Source organism: Vidua macroura, chromosome 3, assembly GCF_024509145.1.
Source record: "Vidua macroura isolate BioBank_ID:100142 chromosome 3, ASM2450914v1, whole genome shotgun sequence".
NCBI classification, from domain to species: Eukaryota; Metazoa; Chordata; class Aves; order Passeriformes; family Viduidae; genus Vidua; species Vidua macroura.
The window spans coordinates 97,107,719-97,134,232 of NC_071573.1; the positions used below are offsets into that span (position 1 = coordinate 97,107,719).

Consider the following 26,514-nt stretch of genomic DNA (forward strand, 5'->3'; position numbering starts at 1 on the left):
CCCACAAAACAGCATTCAGATAATTTGTTCTACCAGTGGGAATGCTCCTCTAGTATCTTCACTGGTTCAGTGACATTTCTCGTGTCCCAGAATTTCACCTTGCAGTCATCTCCACAGCTAGCCAGGTAGTACTGTTTATTGGGATTAAAGTCCAGGTCTCGTACCAGCTGTCCGTGTGCATTTTCTATACAATATATCTGCCTGTAAAACATTAAAAAAAATTGAATGGTCTATAAAAAGCTGGCTGCACTCTACCTACAGAAATTTGTTTCCCTGGAAACTTGCATCATCCCCTTAGCACCCACAGACCTAGAGTTCCCATGGCTAGTGCAGAGTTTAGGGAATTCCCAGTTATTAACAACACAGATTTGTATAGATTTCTCAGCTTACTTTGACGCTTTGCACCTTCCATGTTTGTTTCCATTAAGATCATCTGTAGTTAAAAGGAAATAGTAGTTCCAGATGATTCTAGCACAGCTCTGTAATAACTGTGATAAATGTCTGCTACTAGACCACAACAGTTTCAGGTAAGGACTTCTTCAACCCTAAGTAGTTATACTAGTTCCCTATTTATGACATCTACTTCAGTAGGAAAAGCTGAGATGCAAAGGTTGCAACAGATATCAAAGACAGCTTTTTTTTATTGCTCTGTATTGAATTTACCTTCTTGAGCTCTTGCAATTATCACTAATTTACCTATGGCCCTTAAACTACTCAGCCAGACACAACCACATCCATCTGGACCCACTTTAGAAAACATCTGTAGTACTGCTAACAACCTAGGATATCTATTCAAAACATCATGTGCCATCAGTTTGTGTCCCTACCTTGCCTCTTAAACTTGGGGATTGTCTGATTTTTCCTGTTTCCACTCTTGTATGACCAGTTTTCTCCAAGCCACGAATATATCATCTAAAGTTCTACTTAGACTTGACCATCTCCTACAATCTTCACTGGAACTTTTCAACACTCCATGAGCTTTTTGTTTTTCTTTAAATGAAAAATGTTTCTCTTCAGTAAACATATTGACCAAAACTTCCTATTTCTTGTGTCAATTACATATACTTATGGTCTTCTGTCACGATCAGATAGTCTCTTGCTGTTAATACCGAACTACTAATACAGAGCAAAATAGCTCCAGAAGGAGAGATTCAAAATTATCAGGTCTGTACTAAGCCCTATCTTAGACAGCTCTGACTGCCACCAGTGAAATTACTAAGATATCTAGCATCAACACTCTTCTCAGAGTTTGAGAGGCTAAGAATATCATTCAGGTATACTTTTCTACCAAGTATTCTAGGAGTGGAATTCAAGCTTCCACTAATCTTTTTGGAATATGTATATGGCAAAAATACTTAGTCTCAAGCATGCTTGCTGTGGTAAAACACATCCTTCCTCCTTCACTGCACTTTCCACTTTTTTCTTGCATTGCTTAGAGATGTGTGTAAGGGCTTAAAAATACTACTGTACGTTGTATATTCAGGACTACTCACCATGAAAGACTTTATCCCAACTTAACTATTATTCTGACCATTTGATCTCATTCCTCTCCAAATATGAATATTCTTTTTGTCACTTTTCACCCTACCTACAGCAATAATACGTACACTAAACTTTCTACTTACATCATAAGATTAATGCCACATGAACATTTTCTCCAGCTACTGGCTCCACTTTCTCATATTATTCTTCTTACATATTATTTAGAATTTAGCCTTAGAGTCTGAATTTTCCTGATAAAGTTCTCTCTCTAAATCCAATCAGCCTAGTGTCTGTCTTCTCTGCTTCACAAGCTCTTCTCTGATTAAGACTGCTTCTTAGTCTAGTCTACGACTAGAATTCCTTTAATGGAAGGTAGAGATGCTTCTTCTAATGAGACAGAGCATGAAGCAGACTTTACAATATTTAATATTCTCTCTTCAAAACACAGGCTTTGGTTAAAGATCTGCAATGCTATACGTTAGAAATAGGATTACAAAAACATTACAAAAAAAGCAAATTAATAAAACCCCTTCTCCTTTGTCCTCTCTTTCCACTCTTGTCTCTTGTCTTTATAAATCTAAGTATACACATTACATAAAATTCTATTTTTATGTATCAGTTTACAAGGCAAAGAACAGGACAATCAAACATGATTTTCAAACACTTCACAGGAAGCGACTTTTAATTATTGTATTTTTAACTTTCCTTCATTAAATAAATCTTTTTGGCAAAACCACAAAGACTAGCAAACAAGGGATTTATTGCTACAACTCTGAGCTGGCAGGAACCACTGAACTAAATTTAAAGTCATCGCCCTTTAAAGCAACAGAAGTTATTACAAGACATCAGTCTTCTTAGTTTAGTGATAAATTACTATGTGCTAAGGGGATAAAGTGTACTTTTAAAAAAGCCTGAAGAGGCTTTAGTAGTCATGGCAACAGATGTGCACAACATCACTCCTTTGCTTATCAAAATCACAACTAAGCAGGGGGGAAAATGCCTTATTAGGTATATTCAAAGCTTTTATTTGGTTATGATTTTGATAGATTCAGTGATTTCTTATAACCAGTATGCTACAATCATTAATATAATACAGAACACTTTGTTAAAATCAGAATTGAAGGGTGAACTTGACCTGTTGCCTTCAAAGATTATAGTCACCTTTAAATGCTATGAAGATAGTTCATACTATAGTCAGGACTGTTAAACCATTTTCAGGTTGAATTACAAAACACCTTCATTCAGGTAATTTCTTTGTTCTTAATGTATTGAACAAATCCTTGTGAGACTAGTACATGGTTCAGTAAAACTCAATATACAAGTTAGAATTGAAGCTGAGGGGGCATATCAGAGAAAACTCTTTGTTAAATTGTAACTATATCAGCTATGCAAGCCTTTCTATTCCTTTTATAAACTGTAGGTTTGCCGTTCATCATTTCAAACAAAAAAAAATTATGGTAGGAGCAATGCAAAAATCTACCTCCAAAGGAGATTGTCTTTTCTAGAGAACATGACTGCAAGCTCTTCTTACCTCATGCTCCGTGTATCCCAGCCTCGGACAGTGGTATCGTTGGCTGTGGCAATCTGGGTACAATTGTGGTGTGGACTCCATCTTCCTGAAGTAAATTTTAATTGTCCTTTCCCTTCCAAGGCTGTGGAACTAGAGAGCTAAAATAATGAAACAAAGCTGGCAATGTTTCTAAATGTAAAATTAGTTGCAATGAAGACAAAGCTACTCAATAGCCTATTGCTCCAAGTGCAACAGACTACGAAATCTGAAGATTGAAGGAAAAAAAAAAAGTAAAGAAACAACAAATAAAAGCTAGAGCTGATTTCTGATCACTAATTTTTGAAAAGGCTTATGCAGTGTAATGTATGCCAAATTATTAGAAGTACTTTAATTCTATAAATTAAAACCATTTCAGATCATTGTTGAAACAGTAGATCGACAATATGGGCACACTGCACAGATTTGTAGCTGCCAGACACACACATGCATTTAGCTTCATTAACAGTCCTACAAGACTTTTTTCCATGTCAAAATGCCAAATTTTATCTGTAGTAACAGAATTATGGTGTCAAAGACTCTTTTTGATAAATGTATAGCAGCTTTTAAAAATAAAGAAGTCAAGGCCCACATGCCCATGTCACCACATACATGCCTGTTAAAATAACAGTAGATACTAGATTACAAATCTACAATCTGTGAGATAGAAAGGTTTCAGTTCCATAAAGAGGCTTCTATGTCCTGGAGCAGGCAGCTCTGCATCTCTACAGTTAATGAAAAGAAGGTCCAAAGTAATAAACTTTCTCTTCGAAGTTGCATAGCAAGTTATTGCCCAGTTTCATGTGAACATGGGGGAAATCAAACCTGCCTACACTGCAAATTACCTTTACTTCCAATCACTTACTGAAACCGTTTAATATCTAAAGAGGGAGAGGACAACCAAAATATTTGCATTTAATTAGATATAAAATTTACACAAATTTCAAGCACCTACACAAACAGCAGACTTATTTGGTCATCTTTCACACAACTTTCATATTTCAAAATGTTTCATTATGAAGTATTTCACAAAAACAGATTACTGCACTGGATCCTGTTGGATCTTAATGCAACATCAATACTCTATTTAATAGTGGATTTCCCAGCACAAATATTATGCTTTGATGGATTAAAACAACTAAAACATACAAACTGTTTACATTAACTGATATCAACAGAAAAATATGCTGTCAATACTAAACTGCCTAAATCTATTTGTATATTGTATAAATGTTCATGTATGTATTTTGCTAAATTTTTATTACTACAGCTCCAAGAATATCATACCTCTTTAGCATTACGATTAACAATCTAGAAATTACAACTAGATTTTTTTTTTTAAGAATGTGGAATTCCCAGCATGCAAGATCATATATTGCTCATATGTTAATGAAAAATGTAACACTGTGGCCAAACCTACTCCTCTAACACCATTCCTCCTCTAGAACAAATGCTGTCTGAAAACCTTTCTACAACTTGCAGGTTATTAATAGAAACAAAAAATATTGCATAGGACACTGGACAATAAAATTCACTCTTTGGGTTTTTTTGACAGACACTAGATTCCAGGCTCAACAGAATATTCATAGCTTGTGTAGGTAATTTCAAAAATTAAAGTAAGTTTCTTCAGTAAGCAGACTTGGCAGTTCAAAGTTTAGATTGGGGGGAGGGAAGCCAATGTTAACATTAAGACAGAACCAACAAAGGGAGTATATTTTCTCAGGTATTTAAAAAATCTGCTCTTGAGATGGAAAGCATCATATATTCAAAATATGACTCAGGGCAGAGGGTCTTTGTTAGCACTAGACAATACTTTCTCCAGCATTCCAGACATATCTATATCTATATATATCTATATATATATATATGCTAGACAGCCAATAAATAAAGGGAACAAAACTGGTAGCTTAGAATCACAAATGCAGGTTCAAAAACTCCTTACTTGTAATTTTAATTCATACAGAATATACAGACAGGTAAGTAAGTGCTCTTTTTATCTTGAAACCTTTCCTCCACTTCTTTAAATGCAGAAAAGCTAAAAAAGAAAAACTTCCTACAAAAGGGAAGGAAAACATGACATAGGTGTATTTTAAACATTATTCTTGCATGAAGATTAGGATCTGTGCTGCCCAGGGGATGAAGACATGCAGGTGTGGTGTGAGGGCCTCACTGGATACTTTAGGTAAACAATTCATAGTATTATTTTATAAATACAAAATGGCACATGCATTAAGGAAAAAGGAAAGGAATAGAGTAAGATTGAATGTCTACTTTTAGATAACAAAATTAGGAATTACTCTTGCAATGTACAAGAATCACACTGATTTCAGAAAAGAAGTCTGGAGAAAATGAAATCTTGAACAGTGTAAAATGGTTACTGGAGTATGGATAGATTTTACACTATTCCTAAATGCTTAGCTGGAACAATGCCTAAATCTGGTGGCACAAGAACAAAAATAGAAGGGCAGCATTATATTATACTATAGTTGCATGACAGCAACACTTTGAAATGAGGAAAAAACCTCTAAAAAATTAAATAATGTAATATTATCAAAATAGAACTGTTTATGTTATCCTCAGTGAAGGAAGGGGTTTTACAAAAACAAAGTACCAAAATATGAAAAAAAAAAATCTGTCCTAGATCTAGGACTGATTTCTGTGTATTCAAATCAAAATATCAATGACTTCAACTTATTTTTGTCAAAATATCAAGGACTGAGGTTGATTTTCCTGCTTCAACATTTGATTACATAAGGTCTGACTTGGAAAGAGGAAAGGACAGGCACTATCCTTAAAAAAAAAAAAAAAACACAAAAAGAAAAAAAAAAACAAAAAAAAAACAAAAAAAAAAAAAAACAGAAAAAAAAAAAACAACCCAATATATATTAAATGTTAAAGGATCCAGAAATTATCTAGGAAAACCACAAGCAGTATGGAGAGTGAACCAACTGTTCATGCCCTCTTCCAAGAAAAGAGCTATGTGGCCAAGAACAGAACAGGAAAGTACTTAGAAGAAAGATATATTAAGGGCTATACTAAGTAGACAAACTCAAGCAGACTATTTTGAGATTGACATTAAAAGGCATGAGTGTTTTTCTGACTTGTTATTGACAAAACCAGAAAGGTTGATGAAGATTGTAAATTAAGTTCAATTCCTCCAACTGCAGGAAACCATACCACGTAGTCCTTTCATAACTGTTCTTGACTCTCGAACCATCTTAAAACTATCTGCCTTTTCAAATTGCCTCATCATATTGGCAGCTTAGAGCTATTCTCAGAATAGCTAAGTAACAGAATTCACATATTTCTAAGTGCTGAGTTACAGTAGAAGAGAGTCTACATTACAGTAAGAACATATTTTTAGTCCTTAAACACGTTTTCTGCTTTATACTATAAAAATTAAACTAAACATCAAGTTCATCCTCTGAAATATATTGTTATTCCTATGTGCTGATGATGCATTCCAAATTCTGCCAGCAATAATTTTCATTATTTTACTCCTACTTCTATCATTAAGGAGACCACTAAATAAAATTGATTCCAACCCTATGAGCTGGTTTCTATTCTCATTCTGATCCAGTAATTTCCCTTTTATTTTTCTTCTGATAGTTTTCTGCCCTCCTATAGTTAATCTATGTTTATTCTAGTTGTAGTAATAATGGGGAGCTAAAAAATTCTCAACAGAATTCCACAAGGTATTTCCTGCCTTGAGAAATAGCAGCTATCTTGCCAAGAAAGCATCTCACGTTTATTCGTAACATTATCTCCATTTGAATACATTACTTTTATCCAGATACCCTGTGAAATCTTCCCCAAAATATATTCTGCCTTGCCTGGAATGCCACTGCTTGATATTATCTGTTGTTCTGAACCAAGACCACATGAATGCTGCTAAATAATCCAGACAGGACAAGAAATCTAAAAGGATTATAATAGTTTGGATTAAAATTATCAAAACCACACCTCTATTTGCCCCCTCTGTGAAAACATATGAAAACCAGAAAAATATCTCGATTTTAATATCTCTATTTCATTTTGTTCCACTCATTTGCCATGCCAAACATATTGCATTTACCCGAGGAAGAGTTTGAGCAATTTGTTGACATCTGACCTCAAATCTGTACACAGAAATATTAACTGTCGCCTTCTCAGCAGATTCTATCCACACCTTGTGCATTGTCTGGGCTTCTCTTGGGTCCAGCTAATGATTATAAATGGCAAAGAATAGCTAATTTAATTGCAAAAGGTAATGATGCAGTGAGCATAAGATTAGTTTCACCCCAGAAGGTAATGTCCTCAAAACAATAATAAAGGGAGTGATCAAAAGGACAGGAGAAGCTTGTCTTAATGTAAATACAGGCAAATTGAACACTGTAAGGCAGAAGCAACTTAGCAAAAAAAAAAAAAAAAAACCAAAACCAAAAAAAAAAAAAAAAAAAACAAAAACACTGCAAGAAAATAAAAAACAAAACCCCAAACCAAAACAAAAAACCCAAACAAACCCACTGAACTGTACAGTAAATTACAGTTAGCAAATGTTTCTTATCCCAAGCTGACTAGATAATTCAGAGAATGAACACACCAATAATTTTATTACCAAGAAGCTCTGAATCTATTGGGAACTGTAAAATTCTTCAGGCTAATTTTAATGAAACAATGTGACTTGTAAATCACAAGCAGATACAGAAAAGGAACCAAGTAAGACTCTGAAGTTTTGATAACTGTAGAGAAGCAGAAATTTTGGACGATACAAAATTTTAAAGACCCAGATATTTTCAGGTTTTCATCTATATTATACCTGAATTTTAGACAAACTTTCATAAACATGAAAGGTCCATAAAGACTAGAATTTGGTTTACCTCTTGCTATTAACATGGCCTATAATGTGTACTTATGCAAAAAAAGGGAAGTAATTGAAAAGTGTTGTAAAACCAGGAAAACCAATGATGCACCAGTGTAATGAATACCTCCTTACCTCTATCACCTCATACAGATACAGTGGACTTGATCTTACTTTTAGTTAACAATGCTAATATTATTCAACTTGAACACCATCATGTGTTTTTTACAAAAAGAGAAAACAATTCAAACACACTGACATTTCTATTATTTTAATCCTTGGCTCTTGATTGAATCAGTTATAACAACACATATATACACACAGAAACACATTGTTATTTTACTTTCAAGTCTATAGCAACATGTATATTTTGTAAAGATGTTCTCCCCTTAGCAATCCCTACAGAATATATAGGTTGACTAGCGTTGAGGAAAACATTCAGTAGAGGTAGCTTGGTGTGCAGCTGCAGTGCCAGCTGCAGACTGAGCTTTGGATGGTGGAGAGAAATGAGGCAAGGGGCCAGGAAGAAGCGCTGACTATTTGCACAACAAAAAGCACAGGGACCTGTGTCACAGTCACTTGACTGGACACTCAGAGAAACAGCAGGAGCAGAGGTTTCAGAAGGAAGACCCCAGACTTTTGCTGCATTGACTGGGAGGGTATAAAACCCCAGAATTTTCTTTATTCAGAGTCCCTCATGAGAGGCACCAGCCCAGACTGCTGTTTTGCTGTTGCAGCGTAATTAAATGACTTAAGGGATGGAGAGGACTGAGACGCTGCTATGGGGAAACCTGGTATGTGTGAGGGTGGGGCATGCAGGGAGTCAAGTGGGGACCTGTCAGCCCACTGGAGCTGCCCAAAGTCTCTGCCCATGCGAGTGTGACTGCCAGAGTGACTCCTGGATGGTCAGACAAGGACATTTCCTCAACACCAGCTACATCCTGCTTAGCCACTGCCTGCTTGAAACAAAGCATGTTTAGGTGATAAGACATCAGGTGGCTAAGAGATTCCAAAAATGGACAACCTTTCATCTTAATGAACAATAAAGACAACTTTTCTTGCCATTTACATAACCTCTGTGTAACTGCATAGAAAAGAAATACTGTGGGGTTTTTGGTCGTTTTGTTTGTTGTTTTTTTTTTTAATTTGCCTTAACATGCCTCTTTTTTATGTGGCAAGACCTGATTTCTTTGCTTTAGGCTGTTCTCTATCTGTTTTCCAGGAGGCAAAAAAAGAAAAAGGCTCTTTTTATTAATATCTCAAGAAAGCCTCTCTTTACATTCTGATCAAAAAACATTAAAATACAAATCATGTGCTTTTTTAGAATTATGATATATTATGCATGCAACAATCCCCTATAAACAGGATATTCACAGAAAGCTGTTTCACCAACAGCCCATTAGCCTACAAACACTCCTTGTCCATGGTGATAACCAAATGGAAAATACATTTACTACTTACCTCTACTAATGCTATCTGTTTTATAACCAACCTGTTCTCATAGATTTCTCTCACATCCTAAATACTACAGCAGCAAAAGCTGGGGTAGAGTGTTGATTTATGGAGGAGGGTTTGACTCTTTTTTTTAAAGAGAAAGCCAACTGTGTAACAAAACATTGCTTGTTTTTTTTTATTGCTCTTTGTAACTGTCAACCCTACATATTTTTTGCAAATATAAAATTGCTACAAAATAAAAGTTATAATTTTTCAGCCATATATATGGAAGTAAACAGGGAATTAATCTCTTAGTAAGGAGGTAATCCTCGAACATTTCAGAAATGCACCACAGTCACTTCTAGTCCTGAAAAAGCCTATGATACTGGACTTCAGTATTGTCTTAATTTTCAGCTTGTCTTGATTTTCATTAGTAGCAAGTCTAGCACAGGCCTCTTAAAGAGATGCTTATGCTTTTGTCAGTCTTGTTCAGCTGTACTCCAGCTAGCTCAGGAACCTACAGACATGTTTAAGACAAATTTGCTGCAGACAAAAATTCAACATTCAAAAACTGCAAGAATTCCAGTCATCTCAGAAATGATTCACTGGGCTCAAGATTTTGATGCATGGAGATATGTTTTTTGATAGTCAAGTTTCAGTGAACTTTATCTATCAAACTTCACTTTAAAAGCAGTGTATGACTTGGTATTGAAGTAAGTATCATCTAAGAACAACTCAAAATTGCTGGAGCAGAAGACTGATTATGCTAAACAGTTATTCTCAGGTAAAATTTTAATCACAAATGATTCTTGTTTACATACAGTGCAATCACATGAGATACTAGATTATTTTAGATGGAAATATAGAGGATCAGTCAAATTCAATATCAAGCCTCCTGAGAGCCTGATAGTAAAATCTGAACAACATTGTTAACTTCTGCAAACAAAGGTTTTTAACAAAGATTTTTAAATGCTCCTATCTGAAGATGTCAATCAAGGGTTGATATATCTACTTCACTGGGTAAAGCAGTTTCTTTGATACAGAATTTCACATTTGCTTTTATTACTTTCCTTTCATAAAAAAATAAACATATAACAAATGTCACAAGTTAAATTTCCTTAATTCCTTTATCACTTACTTTGCCTTCTAGAGTCCTTTTGTGCCATCAACATTTGATATAGTACAAGAATATTTTAGAAATGCCAATTAAAAAATATTCTACATAAGCATGGTACTTGAAATATTGAAAGGATCTGCAAGCTGAATGTTGCTTTGAGGACAAAAATACTGATTCCCCAAATCATGCTGAAATTACAAAATTTGGTAGCATCTATTCTTCTCCAAAATTACACAGATCATAATTCTAGCAATGCAAGGAAAAGAAAGTGGAAATCATATCTGCACAAATATTTGTGTGATAGAGTGGGGTTTACTTTTGAGAAAAGAAATAGTATAAGAAGACACAACATACAAAATTCTAGTAAATAATTGCCAAGCAATATAAAATGAAGAATAAAAACCCCATAAAATTTGGCATTCATGACAAGATTTCCACAGAGAAACTGATAATACACGAGACAGCATCCCAGTGGAAATCACAGAATCATAGAATGGTTTGGGTTTAAAGGGGCCTTAAAGATCATTTAATGCCAATCCCCTGCCATGGGAGAGAGGTCAGGATTAAGAAAAAATATGAGAGAGTTATGAGAAAGTGGTCAAACAGTGAAAATACTAATTAACATTCAAAATGATTTGAGCAAGTGAGGACAGAACTTCAAAAGGAATGAAAGTAGGAGAAAGGGAAAATGCTAAGTTGCCTAGCAGTCTCAGTACTTCAAGGAGACACGAGGACTCATAGCATGGAAGCAGTACCAGCCCCAAAGCAGTTTTTCAATGTAGCAGAAAGGTTTGTATGTTATGCAGACATTAGGAAAGAAATACTGACTAATGCAGGTGCAATGCAAATCCAGGGGATACAATGCCACAGACAAGCTCCTGGAGGTAAGCTATCAGAAACTCTCAACATCAATTTGATAAAAACAAACACTAATTTGAAGCCTTGGAAGGCAACATAACATCTGCTGAAGTTGCAGATGAAAAAAAGAGCTAAAGTTTCTCATCTAGAGAAGGAACCCAAAGGGCTTATTTATAAACATACAGTATTAAAATATATTATGTGACATTGTCATCTATTTGCACGCAGTCAGGTGGTATAAACAGGGAAGAGTTTATGGACAGTGTCTTGACTAAGTTGAAAAAACTGATTCTGCAGCATCCAGGAAAAAAATTAACCCTGACCTAAAAAGTTAAAAGTGACAACAGATCAAGTGAATAGTAATGTCCTTGACATAAAGAGTTTACACTTATAAGTTCCGACACTGATCTAAATGACTATACAGAATGAGTCAAAGTTTTCTATATACATTCTATGATATGGTGTAATCAGACAAAAATCTATGCCAATGACACTTTTTTATATATCTTCCTGAGTAAGACATTTTTAACAGTAAGTGAAATAATCTGATTAATCTGTATATTACTAAATTAAACAGACATTGAAAATTCAAAGCAGTACATAGCAAATAGAGAAACTTGTATTATGCTTACACAATCAAGAGCTGTAAATGGCATTTACAACATGAGTTACTACACCATTATCTGAATTCAGTAACCTTTGGCTTTACTGATCATCAATTTTTCTACTTGCAGACATTCACCAAATCAGCACTGCTTTATTCTACATTACTCACTATAAAAGCAGTAGGACAGTAAGGGAAACTCTAGAACAAAGAAAACATATACCCACTAGCAACAGATACTAAAATACTACTCTTAAACACTCTTATTTAACAGTGGTAGAATATTCATTTCCCCCACCTACATTAGGCAACAAGATACTTCTAAAGGAATAGTTAAAAGATTAGCAAATTCTAGGCTAAGGAATGTTGTTGTTTGGACTACATTCAAGTATAGCATGTTTTGTTAAAAGAAAATTTCTTACCAGAGCTTTGGAAGAACTTTCCTGCAAATCCCACAATAATATGTTGTTATCAGCCAGTGAAATAATCTTTTTACCATCTCCCATTGGTTCCCACATAACACTGTAAAACAGAAACAGAAAAACAAAATAAATAACAAAATAGCACAACATTAAAATCCAGAATTTGAACTAGAAGGCCATTTTAATTCTGTAGTTCTAATCTATACCAAAATATGTTAAACCCTAGTTCTTCTTGTTTCTTTTAGGTGAAATCCACCACATATTTTAAGTAGAAAATCTGCCATTAACTAGCAATTTGTAGCAGTCATTCTGCATACACAGAAATACAACCAGAGACCTTGATGTACACTAATTTTAGAAGGCTTTAGTTTGAAACCTCAGAGTTGTTCATATGGAGTGTTACGCATCCTTTTTGAAGGTGCACCAAAAATCATAAGCCTTAGTTTTGATGCAACTCTGCAGCTGTCTTCTTGACTTAATCAGCATATACTTTTAACCTGTGATTCACTTCATGCTATACAGGAAGGAATGCAAGAAATCAGTCCTCCTCTCTTATTCTATCTATGAAAAGCAGCATATTTAAGCCAGTCAGTATGGGCAGCTCAGCTAACTACATGCACTCTAGTCCTAATAAACTTGCTGGAGGTAACAGTAGGATTGAAAGAATACTCTCATTTTATGAGAATAGGCTTCTATTTTTGTAATTTTGTAACACTTTTGTAACCAAGTTTTGCAACCTCACAATAATCTTAGAGTAACAATATACCTGAAGGTAGAGATCACAACTTTAGTATCAATAGGTTAATGGAGAAACTTCTTTCCATTTTAAGACTGAACGTTCAGCTATCTAAAAGCATTTGATATGCTGTTTTCATCTTCAGAGCCTAGTTGAAGTCCCGCTGCTTGAAGTTTATCACAAGTCCATGACTAGACACAAGTTTTCTAGTACTGGACTTCTCACAAGTTTCTTATTTCTCATGGACTAATCACAAGATTGTTTTGCTTTTTGTGTGAATCAATTCAGTAACTGGATTGTTGGAGACTGAAATGTTATAATTTATGGTTTAAATATCCTCATGAAAGACTTTTGCTTTTACAGCAAAACTGTATAAAAGCTGCAGAGAAAACCACTCAAACCCTGATTGGGGCCTTGGGCTGCACATTGATGGAGATAAGATAAAGTGACTCAGGCCTGGGCTGGGGAAGAAGAACACATTCCCAGAGGGATCAAGCTTAGCACCTTTGGGGACGAGACCACAGCTCAGGGCTGTCAGCTGCCAGGCTCACACAGACCCTCACACCAAAGGGTGGGGGGAAGAGAGGCTTTGGGTGTATGGTGAAAAAACCTCTGATGAGAGGCATTGAATGCCCATCCTCTGCTGTGTAGAGCTCAGCTGTGGGGCCCCTTCACCCTGGGAAAGGTGAAGGGGCTGTCATGGTCCCCCAAAGGCCCCCCAGACCCTGCACCAGAGCACTGCAACATGATGCAACAGATCCACAGTGTTGCAAGGGACAACATCAAACGTGCCCTCCCCAGGGAAGGCACACGGGCATTCCACCTCAATATTATAAACATTTTTTAATCCATTGCATTCCATTGCTTTGTGGTGGTAGTAGAGGACCCTCACCACCAAGAAGCCAGATGGAGGGGAGCCACGAGATGTCACTGGGACCCTCAGGAGGCTGATCTTTCTACCTCACCCCTGTTACTCTCTGCCCCCCACCCCTGCACATCTCTTTTCCTATTTCTTTCTTTTCTCTTTCTAGTCCTTTCTTTTATCTTTCTATTAATTTCTTTTTTTTTTTTTTTCTCGTTTTCTCTTTGCCTCTTTTACTATTAAATAAAATACATCAAGTGTTTTGGCATCAACATCTAAACTTGTTTAATCAAGTTTTGAGGTATATTTCAAACCTTTCTGGGTTTGATCCATTTTATTCACAGACACTTAGTTTTCCTTGCTCTTCTGTGTTAATTTGGATTGTAACAGAGGGAATAGATGAAAGAAGAAGGTTGCAAAAATAGATGCAGCCTTGGGTAACTGAGCCCAACATTAGGCAGCCACTAGCAACCTTCCTAACCCTGCACTGCACACTATGCATGCTTCTATTTTATCCCAGATTTTGCTTTACTCCTATATTTCTAAAACAATGGATATAATCTGGCTGACCCCAGATCCAAGTGATGGAACTTCATCTAATCTTCATCTTATGCTACAAAACACAAGGAAAAGAAAATAGGAAGTTGCAGGTAAGAAGTGACAAAGTATCTTTTTTTCACACCATTAATACAACAAAACTCATACCTTCCTCTCAAATTACTCCTTGTGCAAACAGTTTCATCGGTTTTTATTCTGCACTTTTAGTAAAACAAGTATCAGATACACAAGGCAGATGACTGCACCTGTTTGCTGTTTTGTAAAGAAAAGTCTGGAACTATAACTGAAAGGGTGCATTGGCTGACTCCTTACCCACTGAACTTTTCTGTAAGGCAATGCAACAGAATAAAGAAAGGACTAACTTCTGCACCTATATTCTGCTGGAAGCATGACCTGCATCCCTTATTGTGTTGTCAATCCATGAAAATTACCTACCTATAAAAGCCCATTTGTAGTGAGTTTTCTTGTATTAGGACAAAACCACCACATTTAGTACATTAAGCTACCATCATGTTTTTAAATGTGTTTTACCAAGAACATGGTACTAGAACAATTCTATGATTTATTTTAAATTTGGCTGTTTTGTCTATAGTATTGCCAATCTTATTCAACAATACACTCTTCTGAAAAGTATGGTACAACTTAGAAAAAAACTTAGAAGCAATTGAAAATGAGTGTTAATAATAAAAATAATGGCATGCAATTTCAATTACATGTTCAACTACATTTTGCCCATAACAGTGTTAAGAAACCAACTGGCAATGCCATGTGTATTTCAGAATTTCATGTAGTTGTGCTGCACAGATACATCAGTTAGAGCCTTCAAATAGATGAAAAAATTTTATGAAAACATATAACAGGATAAAGAAAATTACCACACTATAACCTGCATGTGATCACAACTAACCTTCCACAATCTGGTTTTCCAATGTGAAATTGAAAGATATCAGAATGGCTGAATAGGTAACTAAGAAATCTTCAATTTGATTCTGATCACATTTATTTAAGTCCATCATTTTATTTACATATTGCTGAAAATATAAGTGGTATTTGGTTGTATATCTACATATTGATCTATGTAGATATATTTTTAATTACAGACAATTAAATCTGGTTTGACCACTTAACCCTTTAAGAGTCCTTTCAGCCAGAGATCAGTATTTTTTATGCCTGTTGATATATCTGCACCTTTCCTACACGAATCACTCAATTTTAGTTGCAAAAGCTAGATTGAAAACAATTTCTTTGATGTTTTCAAAGGTAGGAGAAATTCCACATCTTTAAGTGTCACTGAACTTCAAGGTAAAATTACTTTTCCAGCTGAATACATTGTACTAATTAGAGCCAATTCTAACTGAGCTGACATACCTTGCAATGAAAAGGCCTCTCCAACATTCACTCTAGACTTGTGGGATGCCCATTTTACCTCTATTTCATTTTTCACTTATGGGTGTGGTTCTGGTAATCATTCATTGAGATTTTTTAATCTTAAGTAGAGGTTACTCAAATCACTCTTTGTAATATGTTCAGCTATGTTCTGTACTCATCACTGAATGTCAAACACAAAATACTATGGAGAACAGGTGGGCAGGAATTATTGGTGAATGAAAAGAAAAAGTTACTTTTGAAGCAAGATACAAATTTTAGAGGAACTGAAGTTTTCATTTAGAACAGTTTTCAGCATAGCAGAAATGGTGATAATGTCTAAAAAGGAAAACAGATAATCCAGGCAGCACCATTTTCCTCAGTGTGCCAACAGTTGCTGATGCTTACAGTTTTCAGAAATGGACAAGAGAGTTGTCAAATTCACAGTTTGAAATTACTCAGTTTCTGAGTGGCAACTTCACGGTTGCTCTTTAAATAATCTATAAACAGAAGACAAGCAATTATATATGTTGTATTTTACCCTATTTTGTTATCATCTAACTCAGGATGCTTCAATTAAGCTTGCAGCTACTAGTTTTTAGTATAAAAAAGATAAAATTAAATCCTACAGATAACATTACCTTAGCAAAAAAAAAGAGTATTAAAATAGTCACTCAAATGCACACATTATCTTCTCCTATACAGAAAAGATAGTTAACACCTTTATCAATAAACGTACAGAGCTTTTACAAATGAACAATTCAAAGTCCTCCATTACAGACTAAGGAAGAAAGAAGCAACATGGAAACACTTTCATCAACATGAACTGCAGTTAAGCCACAAGTGTTGGACACAGCATGCATTAACAACTGCTTAATTGCAATTACAGAAGTAACAACCATTTATTTCTATAAATGGAAAAATTTTGCTAGACTGAAAACTCTCATGCACTGAAAAATGGAAAACATACCCATGCATTTGGTAACTCAGCAGACCATCCTGCAGCTTTCATGCAGCCCACCAGAAAAATTCACATATTAAGAACGCAAATATTGTGCCTTCTTTGCACTATGATGATTACAATTTAAAGATTATTCTTGCTTATCAGATAATCAGGACATTCATTCTAAGAGACAGGAGATCAGACCAAGTACAGCCTGGAATCCACGATCTTGTTCCCTACCCAAATGCTCTACAAAACAGCCACATTTCTAATGAAATCAGTTCTGTCTATTTTACAGTGTACTGAAGTCTGCTGCAGGGAACACAAGTTACACTTCATCTCAAAGTTCTCAGACATTAAGGTCTAATTCAGAGTCCAACTCAAGATGCGGTGAAACGAGAACCACAGCTTCCTAAAAAAAACCTAGAAGGTAAGGTGAACATTTTAGCTAAAAAGCTGCTGAGCAATGAGAATTAAGAAATGAAGGGTTAATTTGGACAAGAACCCCAAAGATATCTGGGCTTTATTGTGACTCTTGCATTATTATTACATTCAGAAAAATTAAACTGCTTTACAAACAAATAAAAAAGCATCCAAACATCCCAGAAAAATCACTCCTTTCTAAATTTTTTTTCAGTAAATTATCATTGTGTAGGTCTCTACAACACACTCTCCATGGAGCAGCTGCTGCCAAAGACACCATTTTTATTCTGTTGCTTGAACAGGGCTTTAAAAAAACCCCAAAGTGAATATTATGGATATTTGACAGGTAAAGAAATAAACATGTAACTGGCTTGTCCATAGACCAAGTAAGGTGGTCAGCCTAGGAAAAACATTTTCGTAGTATCAGTGTCTGCCAGGAAAGCACACCGTTTTGTAAATCTCTTGCCCAGCCTCTGGAGGCCTCAGAATGACAATACTTTTTTCTACATACTAAGGCAAAAATTAAGGGCTGAAACAAATTCATTTGCAAAAAAGCTGGAGTGATCAAAAACAATCTCTGCAGACTTACTTTAAAGAAAACACGTATCTACTTTTGAGAGGGACAATTTGAGTATTTTCATAAGGAATTTTTCAAAGACGGAAATATGGATATAGCATATCCTTACTAATTTATGCTGTTTGTAACAAACTGCTTGGTTGGTCAGGGGAATAATACCTAACAAAGCTGAATATTCCTCTGAGTATATTTCTCCAGTGATTTAAAACATGTGCCTAAGATTATCTAGGTTGCCTAGATCTGCATTGATAGTTGAAGAAAATCACCACTCCTTCTGTTCAGAAGAACAGAATGCTGAAGTTTACACAGACCTAGCATAGATGTACCCTCTAACACCTCTAATCCAGCAGCTGATAATTCTGGGGGAATTTGAGGTGAAGAGACTGCAAAAAGTAGCTGGGACTGTAACTAATGTGGTCTCCTTAACTTACCTCTCCATCACCATTGCCCGAGCCTGAACACTGGGATGGATGGACTGTGGGAGGCTGCCGGGCACCCCTTCAGGTCCCACAGACATTTTACCAAATAGATACACTTAATCACAAATGTACAGGGGTCATTTTTTTCATCCAATAAACATCCAACAGACATTTCAAAACCCTGAATTTTTAACTACTATGTATGCAAGTGTCAGCAGCAACACTGCTACATCTATAGTCATCCCAGAATATTGTGCTGGAAAGAATTCTACTCTAAGGGATAAATATCCTAAATAATAAATGCTTAATGGGGTTTTGGAGAGCAAACTGGAGTCTGATAACAAGAAAACAGGGGCACCTGTTCAGTTATTTCCTCATGAACATTTAAATTTTTCCTGCATAATTAATTTTTTCACAGTTCTGCAACACTGTTTTTCTTTAACATTTCCCACTAACATTTTAAGCAATTCAGTAAGACTGAACATAAAACTATTATAATAAATAGAATAGTAGTAGAATAAACAGAAGTATCTATCTCACTGGTAAAAAAGTCTGCCTCAGTTGAGACAGACTTCAGCCCTCACTTTTTTAGTGGTATGAATAGCTTAAGTGACATTACAAAGAGGAAGAAAACCCCTTTTAAAAATAGCTCGATTTTCTTTCAGTGGGGAAAAATCTCAAGTAATTTAGCAGTAAAACTGGGAAATATAAGAGCATGGTGAGAACAGAAACTAAATTATGTTCAAGTTGGGACAGAAAAGTGATATAGTACTCTACAATCCCTTTTTTGGTTTTTACTTGTAGAGTAACAATTTCTGTACTATTTTCTGTATCATGATTTATGAATCCAAACTAAACACAAACAGCTGCAAAGACTCATAAAAACTAATTTTCATTCAAGCACATGGAATCTATTTAACTTATCAGAAGTTATAATTTAACTGAATACATATAGTATGTTCAAAAAACTGAATAAATATTTTTCCCTTTAGTATTTGCTTCAGTGTCAGATTTTAGCCTAAGTTTCCCTCTGCTTTACATGAGTAGAGTCAAATAAATTCTGATTAAAAGCTAACATAATAAACAGGGCACTTAATACAAAGTTCTATTATTTCAGTATCCAATTAATTAATCACATTTATTCCCTCGAAAAAGTGATTACATTGAAGAGCTTAAAGTTTTAAAATTGCATGATACTAACGACTCAGAATTACCACAAACATTCAAGGGAATGAAAACAAGAAAATGAGTGTTCTGAATTCCTCTGCTGATTTGAGACATATTTTAAATGTAAGAAAATGTAAGAAAGACATCTAATAGTTGAACACTGAACATTTGTATTTATATATAATAAATTATTTTATTTACAATAAAGACAAATCAAAGACTCAAGAGACCAAAATCCTGTTAAGAATTCAAGACCACATGGAATCATGAAGAGAGCAGAGACATAAATACAGCTTAAACTTTTACCAATTTAGAAAGGATCATATATAAAGGGCATTGTCAGTACTGATAAGAAGCTGTTAAGATACTAAGTGAAAAATTTCACTGGGAATGTAAGTTAGTCCAAAAAATTCTCTCTATACTTACTGTAATATCAGAAGTGGCTGATGGAATATGTGGAATGAACCAAGTGTGGAAGAATTACTCTTAAATGCTGACAATTTCAGATAGCTCTGAAATTTTGTGAATCATGTGAAGATACAATTAATATCTGCCAGGCAGCTGTTAAAACCCAGCCCCCCTCACCCCCCCACCCAAAAATGCAGAGTTCAGTTTATACACCAGAATATGCAACTGACAGTCCTAACATGCTCAAAGAAACTTCTATGCAAATATCAGAGGGAGCTCTGTCCTCACAATTACATTTCTGGCAGTGGGACATACAAAGTGTTAAAATAAGGTTAAAAAAGTTATGATTGCATTTATTACATGTCTTTGCTATAAAGTATATCTAACAGTTACTGTTCCACATATTCAAGACCATATGATCCCTTAAAAAGTGTTGTTACTTTCAGGTTTATATTCATTAGGTACAGACTATTAAATTATATTAGACTTTTTTTTTTTTTTTTTGAATGAAACCCTAAGGAAGAACTTTTACACATATATCCTGAAGCCTACAGAGAGGTACTATAGAAGAAGTAACATTACTAACATCATGAAAGGAAAGACAAGTGATACCTGAATAACACATGAAAGTGTTAGAGCTATTAAGAACAACATTTTCACTTTTGAGTTTCATATTCTCTTACTTCTTGGTGTTTTTACTTGAAAATGTTTTGGGATGGTTTGTTTTTTGTGGGCTTTTGGGTTTTTTAAAAGAAATTTAAAGGCCAAAAAGTAAATAAAACACTACTGCATTTCAGTAATGTATCTTCATGGCATCAGTTATGAATGAGCCTAACTCTGATGAGGTGACTGTGTGGATTAATGGAATGAGCATGATGAAGCAATAAAATGCTGTGTATTAAATCTCTACTCAAGTTGAAAAGACTATAAGAGCGAATAATTGCACTTCTGTAAAAAGCCAACCTTACTGAGGTTGATTTGTACCGTGTATGGCCAAGGAAGAGATGGTACTTCTCTGTACTCCATTTGGAGACCTTCAATGAAATGCCAAATAAAATCTAAGTATTTCAAATCTGTGGGAATAGCTCATTTATAATAGCTTTCTCCTTTGTGAATTCAAAGTTCTAATTTAATATTTTAACGATAAACATCCTAGAGTTCTTAAACATCTGTGACTCTAAAGAATTTGTAATTTCTCTTCCTCTCTACATTATCTTAGATATGGTAATATTTGCATGTTCATATATAGGATTGATTGAGTCGGAAACACAAAAAAAAACCAAAAAAAAAAACCAAAAAATCAACCTGAGCTAGTAGATCAGCCTAATGAAGTAATCTGTCATTATTACTAACATATTCATCCCTTTCAAACAAATTTTTAGCAGCTTTTGTTTTCTATATAAAACATGAATTCTTCATTCCTCACCTTTCAGGCTTTTCAGAATTGAGCCTCCACTTATATTGTCTCTGTAACCTCCATTCATTTTCCCTTACAGTTGTATTTCACTGTTCATCTAAAAGTTACCTCTTATTTATTTTCATTTTATTCCACATTTACTCCATAGATCACAGTCCAACTTCAATTTTTCCCCTCTCTTTTGAAGTACATAGCTTAGTACTGAACAGGATCTACCCTATTTTATATCTGCCTATTTTATATCTTTGGAAAGCAAAAAGTAGGATGCTAAGCATTAAGAGGCAAGCCTGCTTCCAGCAGATTCAAGAGAAACTCCCTGCTGTGTTATGAATTCAAGATCTCACAGATTATACTTTCTCTTATGGCCTGTAGTATCTTCTTTCTCCAAGGACTATCCTGTCAAGTCTACTACCAAAAAAGTCTGCCACAAAACAGAGAGAAGTAGAACAGGAGGTTACTGTTCTAAATACTAAAATACAAGTCTTCAGGGGTTTAACAGACAAGAGTTCTGGGGATTCCTCCAAGCTGCATTCAGAGGAATAATCAAAATCTCATTAATTGCTGTCCTGTTTCCTTGGCCTCTCCTATGTACTAGACAGTACTTTGGACGGTACTGCTTCTTGCAAGCTATCCAGTGCAAGTTGCTTTAGTTGAATCTTACAACATTGCATAAATCAACATGCTTACTGTTATACAGGTTTAACTCTGTATGAATACATATACTTCTCTACAGAGGAATTTATTGAAGAGACTTTTTTCTTTTTAAACACACGAATTTCTGTGTGTATCTGGGGTTTTCCACACAAAGTAATTCACCCAGTATTTTTGTACTTGAAATCCTTCCATTTTGGCTTACATGAGGAACAGCAGGCAGAGGATGAAAAAATCTTAGGCAAGAATCAAACAGAACAACTAACAGGCCTACTTGTTGGCCTAATTTAAGCATCTGTTTAATTTTCTCTTTATACCATACAAGAGTTTGAGTAAAAATGCTGATGAGTAAATACAAAGCTTGGAGTCAGTAAACAATCTCAGGAACTAAAAATGAAAGGTTATGCTTAATTTTTAAACACAGTAACTCATGCAATCCAGATAAAATGGAACTGTAGAAAAGCAAATTTCTTTTTCACTTGCCTGTAATGTCTTGGATATTAGATTTTTGTCAAATGTTTTGTCAAGACTAGAAAATTATTTCAATAAATCTTGAGCGGGCGGAGCACAGTGTTCAGTCGCACACCAGCAAAGTTTAAGATTTTTAATCACAATCAATTGAAAACCCTCTTTTGGTCTTGGTTCACAAAAGAGAACTGGTATTAAACATGTCTCTGTTGGTTTTTAGTAAGAAATTTCAGAGAAACTGGAGCACAGAATTCCATAAAGGAGATGAGATAAAGGTAAAAAAATGCGGAATCAGTTCTTAACATCAGTACAGAGCTGAACAAAACCAATACCTGACACACCAGACCTGGAAAAAATCCCCTCTGTGTTTCTTAGTGCATGATACTGGAAACAAAAATCTATGAGGTAAATTTCAGCTACCAGGCTTACCTTGAAAGAAGCATGATAAGGAAGGAAGTAGAGCAGGGTAAACACAAGCAAAACTACAAGCAAATAAAGCCCTGAGGAGGGTGGTAGATGCTAGAATACATCACCAGTTGCATGTTCAAAATAGTTTTGCTTTTTTCCCTGATTTACAATCAAAACTCAATTACTTATGATCTGCAACCAGATCCATAAATCTCATGAAGCATCTATGCAATGGATACCAAGACACACAAAAAATATCTTCCTACAAGCTGCTATCTGGAGCCACTGTCACAAAGGTTGACGCCAACATTACACGATGCACCTCTAAACTGTACTGGCAACTCTGTCCACTCTTCCAGGCCCAGCATATAAAGATATGAGAGAAGTCCAGTCTTTTATTTAATCTTTTTTAGCATGCATTCTGACTAATAATAGTCAAAATTAATTTGAAAAATGAAGCCTGTATCCAATCATTCATGGCTGCATTTACACTGCTCTACAGCATGCTGTGGATTAAGCAACCCCTTGAAGTGCACATGGTCACACTAAACTTGGGTCCAGCATTCAGCCTGTGGTTTTCCAGGCAAAACATAAAGGGTATGTATGCTCTAATGGCAAGGCAAATAACAGATCCTTCTTAGTGCAAGTATATGCAGACCACCACTGATCATGAGATCAGTGGTTGTGTAAACTAGAACGCTGGTCTTACATTGTGGTTTGAAAAGTGTTTACACTTTGCATTGAGGAAAACAGTTTTTCTGATTTCTGTTTGGTTCTATCAGCAACTAAACCCTTAGTGTCTAATGGCTTCATGTTTTTCTAAACACTTAGGTAGTGTAATACAAAAAATATTTACCTTGCTATTTGTAGCCAACACACCACTCAGTGGGGTGTGGTCTTTATGTGACACATTTAGCACAAAAGGCCTAATTTACTAATTTATGAGTTGTGTCCAATATGAGTGAGACAGGAATAGAAACGTCTGCTCTAAAACAACATCCTCTAACTCAGCTATGCTTGCCGGAGATCATGTGAGGAGTAGTAATGCCAAGTATTCTGTTTACACCTTTTATCTCTCTGTAACACTGAACATTTTCAAATCTCTATGCATATATATACACATGCACATAGGTAAAGGACATTAAATAGCAGTAGATATTTGTAGGCATTAAGTACTGATCAAAATCAGATAGCAGATGACTGAAAACTGTGCATGAGCTTGTTATAAACTGTTATTAGAGCAAAAAAAAAAAAAAAAATCTGGGCATTCATGTAATTCACATCCTGACAAAAAGCAGTGATATGCCTCCTATTCCTCCTTTAGTGATCCGGCTACCACACGAAGTTCTGGCATTCCAGCATCAGATAGAAACTGATTATGGAAAATTATAAGACAAAAGTCACAAAGCTTAAAAGATTAAAACAAATAACAAAATCTTTCCAATTTAGCTTGGAATATTAATTATCAAAAAATGTCCACAATAAAAAGTGAATAAAAATAATAAAATAATTACAAGGAGGAGTACTCATACTAAAATATGTAGCAAAGAATTAAATGATGCTACTACGAAGAAATTTAACACTCAGAAAACCTGTATCTTAGAAAAAAGTAATCTATACATTTTTGAATGCACTGATACATCCTATCTTTTCAAGACCTGCCTAATAAATAGTACCTTCAATTTACCCTTTTTCTTTGGTTAAAATTTAATCTGCAAGGCTCAAACTAGACATCTGTGGCTAGAAATGGATGCTCAAAACTTATTGTATGTCCTGCATCTGGTCAGGAAGCAGTGGGAACATGTCATATACCCACATCCATAAAGCACCAAACTTGCAAATACACAATGGACAAATTTAACTTCCTCTTAAATAACAGAAAGGGAAATAAACCTCTGTAATAACCTCTGCTGTATTGCAGCTCTCGTTGTCTTGACTTATACAACAGATAAAGAGTAGTTACACAGGCACCATGTAACATAATGAATTCTTACCCTTATGAAACAATAAATTACTCATACACTAAATCAGTTGAGTGAAGACTAAAAAAGAAAACCTTACGTGCAACATCACATTTATATTCCAAAAGATTCAAATTCTAAGTATTATACCTTTGTGCAACAAAGGCTTTAGATAGGGGCAGGTGGGGAAAAACACATTCAAACAGTACACAGGCTGTTACTCCATATGTGTTTGCAAGACTTTAATAAATGTTTTTAATCTATGAAACATCTGGGACTAAAAATCCAATGTATACTTTTTTTTTTTTAAGATGGAATACTTTTAAAGTGCATAGCATAGTTTCTACAATATAAATCTGCACAAAACTAACAGCATGGGTCTATCCTTTAGGCTTTTGCTAGAAGTATAAAATATGCAGAATCCTACCAGGCCATATTGCCATGGGCTGTGTTGTCAAGGTGACAGAGTAGCTCCAGGGTTTGAGTGTTGCTTGATGAATCATCAGGGGATTCATGACTGCCTGATTCCAATTCCTTCGGCATCCTCCAAACAGCAGCACATGTCATGACTTTAGTGTCTGAAGCTAAGCAACAGAGAATAATGTCAACAGATCATTGTATGGGAGATGTATTTTGTACACACTGCACCAACATTTACACAAATAAGCAATGCACATCTGCTGTTTGAAATATTTAAAAATATTATACCAAGATGAATTCAAAAAATGCAGAATGTGGCTACAGACACAGACCTCAAGTTAGCAGTCAAGTTGCTGCAAAACTCCTAATTAGCATGTATTTGACATGTGTCTCCCTGAACAAAAGCAAAATTAGGTGCTCATGAAAACTCTTTGGGACGCATGTTTTCCAGGTTTCATTCCCCATACTGATGTTAATGAAAATGACGAGTTACATTGCTTGATTCCTTAACAGTAAAGATACAGACATCATTTAAACACTTTTAACAGCTATTTTCAGTTTAATCCAGAGCATTATCTCATATCCTTTACTACTAGTAACTGTTTATTGCAAAATTAGGTTTCCCAAGTAAGTACATGCCTCTAACCCCAGCAAATAAAAACAGCTTCCAAAAGACAAACTGAACTTACATACATATTGCAAAGTATTACAATGTATGAAGAACAAGGCAACTGTAGATTTAAGAGAAAATACCATATGGTCTGTGCACATATGGCATTGCCCATCACCCAGTATAGCAATTTGTAGCAGTGCAGAATGGGAGGAGACCAGAGCAGCAGTGCATACGTTCACGCTGGTCCAGGGTTCACCAAAGATGAATGGGTCAGTGAGATCCACTCCAGCGGGAACAAAGGAACCAGCCACAGGCAGCAAAAGCAGGGGGAGCAACTGCTGGCTGCAGGATGAGCTAAATGAGAAGTCCAGAGGATAAGCAGCAACAAATGATACATCTTCTCTTCTGAGGTCATTTTAGAGGCCTCTATCTCCAAGTACATTTTAGCTGATTTTAGTCAAGAGTGTTTGATTACAGAGCCGTGAGCAAATGTGACCACTTTCATCAGTGGAAAGGAAAGTGGCAGCAGCTGTATGTAATGAGAGTGTTTTCAAGAGGAAGCAAGGACACCGAAAAGGCCTTCTCAGGCTAAAATGGTACTAACAGAGGAAAAAACATGTATTATAAAGGTCACCAATCTGTATATTCTATATGGAAAAAGAGACACCCAAACAACACAGAATAGGACAAAAAGTAACTGATACATAGTAAGTCCTGAATACAAGAATGCAGACATGTTTAAAATGCAGTCATATGAAATTAAAAAACCAAAAAAGGTAATTAGGTCAAACCTGTAGGAAAAAAGGCCATTTCTG

The 26,514-nt window shown here is 35.3% G+C and overlaps 1 protein-coding gene across 2 annotated transcripts in view; it reads right to left on the bottom strand.

Moving 5' to 3' along the window:
• EIPR1 (EARP complex and GARP complex interacting protein 1) overlaps nucleotides 1-26,514 on the bottom strand; it is a 73,961-nt gene that overhangs the window by 13,244 nt on the left and 34,203 nt on the right. For both annotated transcript variants that reach the window (XM_053972967.1, XM_053972966.1), the window contains exons 4-7: nucleotides 25,094-25,250; nucleotides 12,304-12,403; nucleotides 3,014-3,150; nucleotides 34-201 (exon numbers count right to left, since the gene is read on the bottom strand). In XM_053972967.1, the coding sequence (XP_053828942.1) occupies nucleotides 34-201; nucleotides 3,014-3,150; nucleotides 12,304-12,403; nucleotides 25,094-25,250 (562 nt within the window). The remainder of the gene's footprint in view (nucleotides 1-33; nucleotides 202-3,013; nucleotides 3,151-12,303; nucleotides 12,404-25,093; nucleotides 25,251-26,514) is intronic.